We start from the raw sequence: 14,324 nt of genomic DNA, 5'->3' as shown, positions 1-14,324 counted from the left end.
AAAGAAAGAAAAAGAAAGAAAGAAAGAGAAAAAACAGTCACTTTGACTTCTTACCCCATGGGTCAGACAAAACTGGAGTCCTTGCTCACGAGCTGTATTTATTTAGCGATTAGCCCAGCGTTTCGATTTTAAGGCAAAAGCGAGCCAGACAGGGCGGCTTGAGGTAAGGATCAAAAAGGCCACCCATCCTTCGCCTGGGGACGCCTGCCTCCTTACCCTGTTAGTGTAACTGGTTTTCTGGATTGGATTTTAGTTGTTTTTTTGTTTGTTTGTTTTTTAAAGCATTCCATGTATTCCCTCCATTATCTGAAGTGGGCTCAGAGGAAGCGTGCCGCATCCTCCGGCCGCTGCGCGTCTGTCTGTGTCCGTCTGAAGCTGGTCCGTTTCGGCTCTCTGAGCTGGGGGTCGCCCGGAAGCGGGAGGGAGCGGGGGTGGGGGGTCCCCTGCCCCTTCTGCGGCGCTGAGCGCCGGCATCCGCGTCCCCGAGGCAAAGCCCGGGCGCTGAGCACTGGCCGGCACCTCGCGCCGCCAGCCGCCTCCCGGCCGAGCAGTCGGGAAAGGAGGGAGGGGGTCGGAGGAGGGAAAGCGGGGCCGGGCGGGGGGTGCCTGGGAAGCCGGGCTGCGCTGACGTCACTGGGCGCGCGATTCGGGCTGGAGCGCTTTAAAAAACGAGCGTGCGAGCGGAGATGCTGCTCCACACCGCGCAGGCCGCCTGCCGCAGCAGCGCTCACGGCCCCCACGGCGGCTGCAGCCAGGGCCGCTCCCGAGGCCCGCGTGGCGGCAGGGGCACGGCCGGCCCCCGCGGCGCTTCTCCTCGGCGCCCCCGCCGGGGGCTGGGAGCGCGGCGGCCCGCGCTGCAGGAGCCCGCGGAGCCGCGCCCGGCGTGCCACCTTCCGCCGCGAGCCCGACGCCGCCCGCCCGCCGCGCCCCGCTCGCGGCCCCCTGCCCGGGCACCATGGACACCTCCTGGGTCGGCGTGCTCCTGGCCTTGCCGGTCCTGCTCCAGCTGGCGGCCGGGGGCGGCTCGCCGAGGCCGGGCGCGCTGCCGCGGGGGTGCCCCGCGCACTGTCAGTGCGAGCCGGATGGCAGGATGCTGCTCAGGGTGGACTGCTCCGACCTGGGGCTCTCGGAGCTGCCCTCCAACCTCAGTGTCTTCACCTCCTACCTGTAAGTGCGCCCCCACGCCGCTCCGGGCAGCGGGCAGAGGGAGGAAGGGATGAAGGGAGGCGGGCCCTAGACCAGGCTGGGGGCTTCTCGCCTCCCGCCTGCTCTGGAGGGGGCGGGCGAGTCTGCAAAGGGCGTCTTGGCGCAGCGTGTCTGGGCCCCTGGGAAATGCACGTGTCTCGGGGTAGCACGCCCGCACTTTCTGGGCCCGCAGAGAAACGTCTTCAAGGGCAACCCAGGAAAGCGCGGGTGCGCTGCAGCTGTGCGGTCCAGCTCTAGGCAGGTCGCCGCGCGAATTCCTCCGAGTGTAGGCATTTGCCTGCAGTGTGGACATTTGTGCCCCTGAGCCTGGAACCCAAGGGCAGGCTGCCCAGTTGGCCCCTGCCGCAACCTCTCCTCCTTGTCCTGTCGCGTTCCACGGAGAGATGGGCGGTAAAAACTTTCCCCAAAGGAGAACTCCAGCTCGTCAAGCTCCAGAGGAACTTACTCTGCATCCCTTTCACGGTCGCGTGATGTAACCTTTTTCTTTTCTTTTCTTTCTCTCCCCCCCCCCCCCTTTTTAATGAAGTGATTAAAATGTGGCAACCACAAACCCCGATTGGAGCTTCCAGAACGTTATCTTTACCTTTGGCTGCCCGAGCCGCCCTTTGAAGTGCCCGCGGCCACGGTGTAATCTTTAACCATCTCCGCCTCCCGGGGAGGAAAGGGAAGTGGGCTGAAGGCGGCGGGGCGGGTAAATAGCGGCGCCGACACCCAAATGGAGACCTGAAGCCCTCTGTCATCCCTCGGAGATCCTCCCACCCCGTCTCCCCCCGCCACAGACTCCAAAGCCCGAACTGCGGAGACGAGGCAGCGGCTCCTTTCATAATTTTGTCTCTGGAAAATCCAGGCCCGGAGGCTGACAGGTGGATGAGGTGACCCAGGTGGAACCCAATTATTGGGAACCAAGGCGACAACTCTCCATCTCCCTCTGGAGAATCTGGGGCTTGCTTCCTTTGGGCAGAGAGACCAGGGGTCGGGACGACTCGGGGAAAGGGGCACTCGTGACCACAAGGTTGCACGTTTAGGATTTAACTCGAGGCACTGCGGTGAGCCCACCCCAAACCCTGGCAATCTCAGTTTCGGCTTCTCTGATGTACCTTGGCAGGAGCGAGTTGGGATGTTTGTGAACTCGGTCTTTCCTCTGTTTAGTTGATTCTGGAGGGAAGAAACATGAAGAGGCTTGCACAACGCTTTACACCAAATAGTGATTCTTTTTCTAGAGACAGAGTGAGGCGGAAAAAAAAAAATCGTTTTTACTTGCTTTGATTTTGCATTGAAAGGGAGGGATTATCCTGCTAGAATTTAGTATTGGTAGATGGCAGTCCCTTCCTCATCTACCATAAAACTATTTTGGCTGCTTTCCTTATCTGAAAAGATTATAAAATTAATCTATTTCCCCACCAGGTTTCCCTTCAGTGGCACTTATGGCATGGTGTAGCGATATTTTTATGGTGATGGAAGTCTGCTCCCCTAAGTGATCATTCTCTAAGAATTCACATTTCTTTCTCCTAAACAGCTATCTGTACCGCAAAACTATCTGTATTACTCATCCCCAGTCGTTGGGTTTAACTGCTAAACTCTGTTTCAAGAAACACGTGTTCTCCTGTATCCTGAATTTCTGAGAGCGGTTGGCAATTGCACTTAAGAACCTGGAACTATTCTTCCATATCACCCTGAGGAAACTGGCCATATACAAGGGAGGTTGCATCCCCCCAAACATTTACCTATTTAAATCATACACTTGCCAGAAAACTTGTTTAAGGATACAGAAAATAAATGTCAGGACTTTTTTTTCTCTCACTCATTTGTTAGGCTTCTGTTACTAAAAGTTGGCATAAAATACTGCTTCAAATCATTTCCCACATAACTCAAATGCATTTAACTGCATCCTCCATGTGCTGGGGAGATCTGACTGCCACTGTTCCCTATCTATCATTATAGATAACCCCTTGGAGTTAAGATACCATTAGGAAGTTAATTGTCAGCTTTTTCTTGTGCTATTTGATGACAGCTTGTATCCCGGCCTAAGGGGAAATTTTCTCAGTGTCCTATAAAATATTAAACTCAAGAGTGTCTGTGAAAAGTGTCACAGTGAATGTCAAATACTTCCACCTAATGGTTAACATTTCAAGGAATATGAGTGCTACATGTAGAAGTCAGCCCTGAAGTCAATAACCAAACTGATATTCTTTATAATGTGCAATTTCCGAATTTGGTCTGCTTGTAGAATACAAAATGCCAGAGGCCATCGGATGCCCTGCCTTGGTAGGTTGAGGAGTTTGAGGTTTTGGGGGGTTTGTTTTGACAACCTCAGGAACTCCGTGCTGACATTAAGGGTAGATGGTGCCCTCTTTTGGTTACACCTAGAATTAAGTGACCATTTGTCCTTCACTTGTACACTTGCAGCCTGAAAGAGAAATCTTTACTCACATTTGAATAAATAAGCATGTGTTTTACTGGTTATATTATTTTAAGAGAGAAATTCTTTTTGCTCTTGAACGCGAACGCGAAGTTACAGCCCTGCTCCACTGGGGCCCAGTGGTAATTAAGCTTTGATGAGAAAGTTGCAGTGTGCAAAGACTGATGTGGGTGAAAGGCCAAACTACTATCTTTTACTGTTTGTAGAAGTTACCACCATTTCTTTGAGTCAGAATGTTATCTCTTAATCTTCCTCCCCTCCCCAGAAAAGAACAAGCATTTCATTTTCTTCAAACAAATTGATGATGGCAAGTTCCAGCTGTACACATTTGGCAAATAGATTTGCCACAATCTGAAAACTGGCTAGTCCAACTCGTAGGTAAAGAAAGTTTCCTAAATCTCTTCATAGAAGGCTAGAGCTATTTATGTACAGTTTTATAATCTTTCTTCCTCAGAAAAGCTAAATCTTAAGCCAGTCCAAACATTAACTCTCTTTTCTTACTGAACTGCATTCTCCAATGATCTGTAATTGGACCACTGAATACGCATGGTAGAAACACTGGAAATTTTCAATCTTAATCTTCTCTCTCTCTCTCTCTCTCTGTGTTTCTCTCTTCTAGTGCTTATGGGCTCTGATTTTACAACAGGGGCTAATAAAGCTCACTCAGCAGAAAATAAAGAACACACCAAGGTTAAGACATAAAAGCAGACAATAATTATTTCCAACGTTTAATGCATTTCAACCTACCCGTAGTGATCTGTCAGAAATAAAGTAGTTCTATCATCTAATCTTGTTATAGGTTATTTTAATGCATCAGATGTGGACATTTTTGCTGATAGGGTCTTAAAAGTAAGCCCCCTATACTACTTTGATGTATCTTTCATCCAGTTAGTGTGGCATCCAAATAGAAAACTAAATCCTAATGAACATCCTAATATAGTACATATACTTTTCTTTATTGATCTAGAACAGCCATTTTATTTTTAAACGAAAACTGAGTTTTTCCCTGCTATTGCTTAAAGACATGAACATTTCATCCACAGGCAAATTTATGTCACATAAACCAAAGGAAGCAGGAGAAAGAATTTTTTTTTAATTTTATGCACTTTGGTTACTTTTCCATATGTAACTTTGTAACAAAATTTAATTTTTACACATAATTGGTAAAACTAGTTTTAATAAAAACCAATCAAAAACCTCAATTATAACTAATTAAGGATGCCCTGGTGTCATACACGTGTTCTAAGCATTTAAGATATGATTTCAAAATTAAAGAACCTTTTTAGAACATTCCTTGAAAATTGTTTAATATATTTCTACTTCCCTTCAAGCAAAGAAAACTTTTAAATGAAGGAAAATTTTGTACTTTAGAGATGTTTACAAAAGGCTTGTTACAGCAGTCTTAAAATTTAGGTCAGTTGCAAAATTTATAGTTTGCTCTACAACCTACTTGCAAAATTCGTTTAAGATATAATAATATCAGTGACTCTTCTGCGTTTTAATGAAGCTCTTTCTTTTTCTTCAGGATGCCCCGGTTTTATTAGTGGTGTTTTTGTTATGGGGGCAATTATTTAAACTAATTGACTGAGTTAGTGATTTTTTTAAGTAGTGGTTGTGATTCAAACAATTTTGTGATGTAGGTTTAGAATAAGTATTTCACTGAATATATTCAACATGTGCATGGCAGAGTTTTTGTGACACGAATGAATTTTTACATGTAATAAGCATGATCTTCAATCAGATCTTCAATCCTTTTTCTCTTCACGCGTTTTCCTCATACGTAAAGGTGGAGTTCTGGTCAGCGACAAAAGGTGGCAACCACAAATGAGTTAGAAGGTTCAAATCAAAAAATTACCTTTGTAGTTAAATAAAATTATATTTTAATAATGAAACCATTCCCACTTGGATGTGCTTTTAAAAGTTCAGAAATATAAAACTACTCTATAATTTCTCAGTCAAGTTTTTAACTGATTATTTTTGATTTTCAAAACACGTAACTGTCAAAAGCATAGACATAATATCCAAGTAAACAATTAACTATCATAAAATAAAGACATTGCAGAATATTTATAGTTTTACAACAGATACCTAATATCTACTTACCTTAACAAAGCATTTTTTATATTTCTTCTACTGAATTTATACATTTAAGTCATTTAGCTATAAATTTAAGTATGTTTCCAATTAAACCAAACCATATGATAAGATAGAAATGAAAAACAGTAGTGAGCGCTGCATTGAGCAATTTCGTGAAGTAATTCTTTTGGTTTTGTTCAGTTATTTATATAAATTTAGAATAATGCTAAATGGCACATTTCCTTGTAAACACCCCACAAGTGGATATTTCTGGTAAATTGAATTCTTCATGGGAAGGCAAATTCCTTCCTATGAGATTCAACCTCCTCACTCCTGCTGCAGCGTTTTCCTTTATAGAGTCTTATTTTGTAGCAGGAAGATGGATCAGGCTGCCATCAGAGCCACCACTGATGGTTACTTATCAAGCTGATAATTCAGTCCTGTTGCTATTTTTGATGTATCTTAGAATTTCATTTGTTAAACTATCCATGAGTTCCAACCTACCACAACTCTTTTATTCCCAGATCTGTCAGCTTCAATTCAGTTTCATTCAGTCATTATAGATGCCAACTACACGCTCAGTTTCACCTATGGAACCCTTTAGCCATGAAAAAAGGAGACATGACATATACTGTGTGGTGGAATTTTTCATAAAAATTTTCATAATTCAAAATTAATTTGGTTCTTCATAGGTGACATGGTAGAAAGCAGGCTCATTCTTGAAATCTCCGGCATTTTCTCCGACCTCTTCAAGTTAATTTTTTTTACACTGATTGAGCCCAATGGAAATGCCTTATTTGAAAGTGGTAGGTGGAAGAAAGTTGATCATTTGATTTCAAAAGATGGAATAACATTATCTAGTACTAATGCTAAAAGACGGTTAACAAGGTGTTCGAATTAGTAGGTTAACTATTTTTATTTTTTCTTTTTTAATTAAAAAATCTTTAATTTTAATTCAGATATAATTGATGTATAACATTAGTGTCAGGTGTACAACATAATGATACAATATTTGTATCAAATTGTGATATGATAGCCACAATAAGTCTCATTAACATCCATTAACCACACATTGGGTTAACTATTTTTAAAATGCTTCTTTTTGTGGAGAGGGGGCTGCGTTGCGTCTTCATTGCTTCACATGGGCTTTCCTAGTTGTGGCGAGTGGGGGCTACTCTTTGTTGTGGTGCGCGGTCTTCTCAGTGCAGTGGCTTCTCTTGTTGCGGGGCATAGGCTCTAGGCACGTGGGCTTCAGTAGTTGCAGTACGTGGGCTCAGCAGTTGTGACCACAGGTTCTAGAGCACAGGCTCAACAGTTGTGGCGCATGTGCTTAGTTGCTCCGCGGCATGTGGGATCTTCCCGGACCAGGGATTGAACCCCTGTCCCCTGCATTGGCAGGCGGATTCTAAACCACTGTGCCACCAGGGAAGTCCCTCCCTAAAATGCTTCTTAAGCAGGAGTCCTTTCTCAAACCCTCATTCTCAATGTTTAAATCTGGGCTTGGAGAAGCTGGAACTTACTTTGAAAGCATGTAAAAGAACCAAGTATTGTCCAGGAAACCATCTTGCTTAAAATCAGATGGAATAATTCTCCAGGAGGCAACGATGGGTTTTCTTTCCTTCAGGGTTTATCTTCCTCGCTAGACTGTGAGCTGTGCCAGACTAGGAAATTTTCTACTTTATTTCCCAAGTGCCCACACCAATGCCTGGCACTTAAGGGATGTTCATTGAATACTTACAATGTTGAATTGAATAGAACTGGCTGAACCAGCTGCTGAAATCCCAGTGGCTAAAAGCGCTCAGAGAAAGATAGATGAAAACTACTCGTCTGCAAGTAACAAAACAACACAAGGCTACTGGTATCCCACAATTATGGCTCAGCCCCATTGGAAATACAATTAAACTGTATTTAGCTTAAATGATGCCATGAGTTGTTTAACAAACACACCAGAATTTGCATGTCTAAATTACTTTCTTATTGTAACAACAATAATTATAACAGCTGATGTTTATATTGTTCTTCCTGAGTGCCAGGCATGCTGCTGCCTTACTCAAGCCTATGCCCCATGACAACCTTTTGACACAGGTACTGTTATCATCCCTGTCTTAAGGAGGCATGTTAGCTTATTACAAGGATGTTTCCATTGCTCAAAATGTTTTGGGGCCCCTTTGAAATTGTCTTCAGGGCCAGTTTACCAGAAACACAAGAAAACCAGCCTTCTAATGTTTAGTTATGCCTCATAGTGATTGTAATTGGTGCTGAAATACTTCAGCACATTTTTCTTCTTAGGAACACAGTTTATGAAGCCCCAATACCAGAAATATTTCCTCAAGGAATCCTGGGAAATGCAGTTTTTAGTTTTCAATAAAATGAGAATAATATTATATAGCTTATGGCCAAGATTTTAAGTTTAGAAGATACCTTTTCATATATTCATTTTCTTACTACCACAAAAACTACTTCTCTTGTCTCCAAGTCAAAGATAAATTGTGGTAGTGCCCAAGTGTCATAAAGAGTGATAAACAGACTAATAAATTCCAAGTTAAAAATGAAACATTTTTCTGTGACCAAATCTATGTGTCAGATAAAGTAGCTGAAATCTTTGGAACTATTTCTCAATTCAGAGAGACATGAACTTTCTTAATAGACCAATTTTATTTAAGCTTGTATTTACCTTTAAAACTGATGAGATAAGATGAATTGACACATCGATTCAGAATAGAGAATTATTTCAAAGTTTTATCTACTTATCGATCATTCTGTAAGCTCTGCATGGTTTAACAATTAAGCCAGTGATACAGACTGGTTTGTAAATTAGAAATCTGGATAAGTCAGAGAAAAGTCCTCTTCTTCAAACAAAGAAGAACTTTTCCTGAACTATCCATTTAGTTTCTTCAGTTCTGCAATTCATTTGCTGCTGTAAACCTATGTGTTAATCATTTATTGTATTACAAAGTCGACATGAAAAACCAATAGCTGACCAATTAATTATAAAGCATATTCAATGTAAAGAACACCTCCTCAAGTAAGAACTGATGTTTAGAGAATTTAGGTTACACTGTGCTATAATCTCTAAAAGCTCTTACAACAGTACGCTCAACTCTAGTTTTCCGTGAACATTAATAATTTAAAATTATAGCAGAGACAAAGTATTCAATACTATATATAAAATAAACAACAAGATGCAACTGTATAGCACAGGGAATTATATTCAGTATCTTGTAATAAATCATAGTGGGAAAGAATATGAAAAGGAATATATAAGTAAAAAAAGTATTCAGCAATCCCTCATTTTCAAATGTCTCATTTTTAATGTATGCACGTTTTTTACATTCTTGGCTTCAGAAGAAGTTTGATTCCATCTTCCAGCAAAGACTGTGATGGTCAAGGGGAAAGAAAGCCATCTCATGCACACACTAACGCACACAGCAACACATCAATAAGAAACAGTTTCCTTTGTGCCACTTGCTCGCTGGAAATGATACGTAAGATTGACAGGGCCTGGCAGTGGAAAGCCAACCCTTTTAAGGGGAGAGACTGAGGAGCTGGCTGCGAAGGCACCTTCAGTTCGCTTCAGAAGCTGAAATGCAGAAGACAATTGTCCTGGCAATGGGAGCCCAACTCCAGCTGGGAACGCGTGCACCGAGCTGACCTTCCTCGTCAGCCTGCCAGCTGAGATTAAGCTTTCCTCAAGTGGTCCCTTGTTAGCCCAGCCTTTTCCCCAGTGTTGCTCATCTTTCACAACTGGAAGCCAAGTGTTTCAAACTGTTACTCAATTTTGCAGCCAAATTCCTTTATTTCCTCTTTCCACCTCCTTTTCTGTCCCTCTCTCTCTGTCTCTGTCTGTCTGTCTGTCTCTCTCTCTCTCTCTCTCACACACACACACACACAGAGTGATGACTAACCTTACATGCATGCCTTCCTTTCCAAAGTCCACACTAAGAAGAGAATCTGAGAATTTTTATGTTTCACTAAAAAAACTAGTAAATATTCTTGTGCGCCTTTTTTTCTTGAAATCTTGATTAAGTAGAACAGGGACCTCTACAAAAGATGTCTCTTTGCAAAAATAACCTTCCTTTGATCAAAAAAGCCACAAAAGTGTACTTCTCGGGAAAGTAGAAAACCACACATGATCTCAAGTGGAAAAAATATAAAGAATTTGCTGAATTTTTAACCTTAGCACATAACAAAGATATTATTTTAAAGTTGGTTGGTTAATGTGGGCTGTGTTAGAACTTTCATTGTGTTGTGTTTGGGTTTACCCAATGTTATTTTAATGAGTTTATTGGTTCGACACACAAAACAACCACATGGCGCTTGAAGTTTTTAGGTTATAAATTTTCTTGTGAGGCACTTACTTGAAGGAATTCTGTTACATAATCAATTGGTCTTTAAATCTATCAGCACAAAAATAACCTTTCATTTTTTATATACACACAGTGAAGATTATTTGGTTATAAAAACCAAATAAAAATTTCCATGGAAGGAGCTACATTCCTTAATCATCTCTTATGTGTATATGTTAAGACTTTCACAATAAACATTTATTTCACAATGTTTGTTGAATGTCTAAAGAATGAGTTTGGAGTCTTCCGGGGAAGACTGAAATAAGAAATCTTCCTCTTTATTTTCTCTTCATACTTCCTGTCCCGAAGGGACCCTTAGCAGACCTGCTTGCATTTAGCCGTAGATGTAGTCTATAATTAGTAGTGTTACCTGCCTAATAGAGTAAAGCCAAGAAAAAAATGGCAAGAGAGATGGAAAGGGTAAGTGGGGAAATCTACCACCCAAGAAACAGCACAAGCAGAACGGAGAGACGGTGAGACCTCCACTAGGCATTCAGCCCCTGTTGGTACATTTCTCCTATGTCTCTCCTTATCCTTCTCCATCCCTCTGCTCCAGACAGTATCAGAGGAGGACTGGAAGGATGCATTTTCCTTATCTCAGACACTCCCCTCCAACTCCATCCTCACGCCCCACCCCCCACCCCCCTGCCGGGCTTCAATCTACAAGAGGAAGGGAAATTTAGAAAGAAGAGTCTTGGGGATTAAAGTTATCAACTCTAAGCACACTGAAATTGGGGTCTTTGATTTTTAACTTGAGGAAGCCACATTACTATCCCTGTGGTGGGAGACCTGAACTCACCAAAGACCCCATCCCCCAGCAGCTGTTGTTCTCTGGGGCTCAGGGCAGCGGAGTACAGGAGGAAGTTCAAGATCCTTTTTCATTGAGTCTTCAAGCACGGGTAGCAATAGGAAATCCTAGTTAAACCAGGTTCTCCCAGGGTGTAAGCCTGTCTCATTTGACGATCTCAGAAGTTTTAGCAACAGGATTAACGGACAGCAAGGATCCAGCTTCCACCTTACAGATGCTGGCCTTGAGCATAACGTCCACTGCCCTAGGGTCTTGTAATCATGAGAAGTGTTAGGTGGATATGGTCCGATCCCCAATGACTATAACGTAGTAATTTGAAGCCCCCTTTGCCTTAGCTGTAGAAACTCTTCAAAACATAGTTAATTGTATAATGGGAAAAGAAAGGCTAATTTTGGTAGATTTATGTCAAACCAATTCAGAGCTTGCGCTAATAGCTAACTATGTTTAGAGTAAGTTCTACTATAAAGAACTAAAATGATAATCTTTTATCCACAAATTACCAGAATGACTAAGCTGTATACCTAAGGTCACATTACTGAAATTTAATCATGATTGCTAGAGCATTACCCTAATTGCCCAAATAAACGGAATTAAAATCACTTAGATGGGTTACAGAGGTTTTTGATGAGTCAAAAGCTATGTCTACCCATAGGCTTTAGAATAGAAAAGACCTTGGAGATGACATAATCCAACACCTTCCTTTTCCCAGATGATGAAATTCATGCTCACAAGAGGTAAACAACATGCCCCCAAACCACATAACTGGCAAAGATGGAATTGGAACCCGAGTCTCCGCAAAACCCCTCTCAAATTTCAGTTCATAGTCATTAAACATGTCTTTATCGTAATTTAAGTTTCACTTGGGACTTTAATTTGACCAAATTCAGATTGCCTTCGCATCTCTTGTGTCTGTTCCCTTTCTCCCCAGCACTGAAATTGCATTAATTCAGGCTCTCCTCACTTTTCACCTGGCTACCTGTAGCAATCTCCTCTCTTGGTTTGCACAGACCCGCAAGAAACACACTCCCTGCCACCTCATGAGTTTGTCCGGGGTGCAGCTCTGTTCATGTCTCCCTTACATTCAATCCTTTCCTGTGGTTTTCATGGTAAAGTTTGACTCCTTAGTTCAACTCACAAAATCAACTTGTGTTGCCTCATCCCCAACTTGTAAACCCCGTTGCCAGTCTCCCCTCCCCGGCCCCTCACGTCCTCTCGTCTCCAGCCATATCCAGCTACATCCTGCAGTTTTCATGTCTCAGGCCTCCAAATGTTAACGTGTTGGTCTCTGCTTGGAATGTCTTTCTTCTTTTTCATCTTTCCATCTTCTGTGAGTCTTTCTGTACTGAGTTCAAACATCACCTCCTCTGGAAAGCTTTCTGTGACCCAAAGAAAGCACCAGTCTCTGATGCTCCCCCATCATGCTGAGCCTGGCTCTGTCCCAGCACTCACCACGCATGATCACCATATTTGATCTGCTTGTCTGTTTCACTGCTGGACTCTATATACCCCTCGGGGTGTAGATTTTCTTGGACCAAAGAAGAAAGGAGTCTCCCTGGATTAGAACACAGAATCCCAATGTACCAATCATGGTTTTCATTTTCTGTATTTTATGATGCTTTGCTATCTTGGGACCTTGCCTACTCAGGAGGGACTGCCTCCGCAGGGCTATCCCTGGAGATAGGAACTACCCCCCAGCAAGGGCGCCTTTTGTGTGCAAACCAAGTAAGCCAAAGCCCACACCCCCAACCACCTTCTTTATCGGGCTCTTGCAGGACTCTTACACTCAAGGTCAATATTTCCTGTCCTAATCACCCCAGGGCCAGGTACTAGGTAACTCGGGGCAACACCTACACCCCAGCCTAATGACATTATTCAAACTAGCCAATTCCAAGTCTGCTTATCCTGCCCATTCCTTCCCTCGAAAACCACAACAAAGGCTCTTTCCCCTGCTTTCTTCCCTCTCCTCCTCCTCCCCGTGTGGTCCTGCATGGCCAGATATGCTCCCCTCACACCCCCGCTCTTGCCAACTGTGAGTGACAGACTATCTTTTCACTAGCAGTCATCTTCTGCTCTATGGCAATACTATACCTGAATAACATTAAAGCCTACTTCTTCAACACCCTTTGCCCCTGCACGCCTGTGCCTGGAGCGGTTATGGCCAGGGCACACTTGAGGGAGAGTCAACACCATTTTCTTAGCAGGTTCCTCCGCGTCTCAGTTTTCTCATCTATGAAATGGCAATAATAATGACGTTTACCTCACTGGATTGTTGTGAAGATTGGTAAGATAATGCATGTAAAGAACTTTGCATAGTACCTCGTATGTGGGACATGCATGAAATGTTAAGTGCTATTGGTTTTGTTGGCCATGGTGTTACAGTTGTTATAATACTAAACCCATGCTTTTCAAATACACAGTGTTGCCTCTCTTGTTGTTCCCCCGCCCCAAACAGCTAAATCAATTGCCTTAAACTCTACAAGTGTAAATGCAATTTTCATTAAACAAGGTTTTTTAATGTGAAAAACGAGAGAACAAGATGCCCTCTAGGTACAGGAATAGGGGACGAAGGGGAAGCTTGAAATGAGTAAAGCATCTCCCACCTGTTCAAGTAAAATAATTTTAACTTTCATCTCCTACCCTCAGTATCAAACAGATAAAAGATTCTGTGTATTGAATGAAGTTCCTTATTTTCACGTGTGTGTATAGCGTTGTGGGGACACTGCACAAACCCCCAGGGTGGCTTTGTCACAGATTGTGGGCAGGTGGCCCAGTGCTAGGAGTACACCCCTCAGACCTGATTTCATGAATGGCCCATAATTTGTGGTCCTGGGCCTGAATTGTTTTCGTCCTCTCATTTTTCATCTTACCCATCCCCACGATTTTTCCTTTTTCCTGAGTATGTGGGGAAAATTCACTTTGGTAATTTCTTGGGCTCTTAGAAGCTCCCGTCTCAGCAGTTGACTTGCTATAGCAGCAGGCGGGAAATGATAGATTTAAGGGGAATAAGAGGGAGATAAGGAACCCAGCCTTTCCTTAGAGCCAAAGGTACACTTGGGAAAAAAACAAATTTTCAGCAAAAAAAAAAAAAAAAAAAAAAGTGGGTTTTTTTTTTTTAACCTTAACAACTGAAAAAATAATTATACTCTAAGGACAAAAACTGAGTTAAGGAATAGGCTTACATCTATCTGAAAATACATTCAAAAGATTTGAACTTTCACAAGGAATCTCAGTAGCTGTTTTGGTAAAGAAGCAGTTGGTTGTCTGCAACTGCAGGAAGGATCTTTGCAGCCAGTGATGACAGTGAGGCTAAAATTATTTCCTGGGGAATCACAGATACCAGTGACTTGAATCTGGGATTGGGGGAGGGATTCAGAGTTAAATAGGAGGTCAGAGTACCGCTAGGCTTGTATTTAAGCAGGCGGCCTCTGGAATTAGGCCCAATGGATCCCCAGCAGAGAGGGGAGATGGG

The 14,324-nt window shown here is 42.9% G+C and overlaps 1 protein-coding gene across 1 annotated transcript in view; it reads left to right on the top strand.

Moving 5' to 3' along the window:
* Nucleotides 1–675: 675 nt before the first annotated feature.
* The window catches only part of LGR5 (leucine rich repeat containing G protein-coupled receptor 5), a 118,884-nt gene continuing 105,235 nt past the window's right edge, over nucleotides 676–14,324 (top strand). Inside the window, exon 1 of the mRNA XM_057741853.1 lies at nucleotides 676–1,167. Coding sequence (XP_057597836.1) covers nucleotides 956–1,167 — 212 coding nt within the window. The 5' untranslated portion in view covers nucleotides 676–955. The remainder of the gene's footprint in view (nucleotides 1,168–14,324) is intronic.

Source organism: Hippopotamus amphibius, chromosome 7, assembly GCF_030028045.1.
Source record: "Hippopotamus amphibius kiboko isolate mHipAmp2 chromosome 7, mHipAmp2.hap2, whole genome shotgun sequence".
NCBI classification, from domain to species: Eukaryota; Metazoa; Chordata; class Mammalia; order Artiodactyla; family Hippopotamidae; genus Hippopotamus; species Hippopotamus amphibius.
Note: the sequence above shows the minus strand (reverse complement) of the source record. Positions and strands in the feature narration are given on the sequence as shown.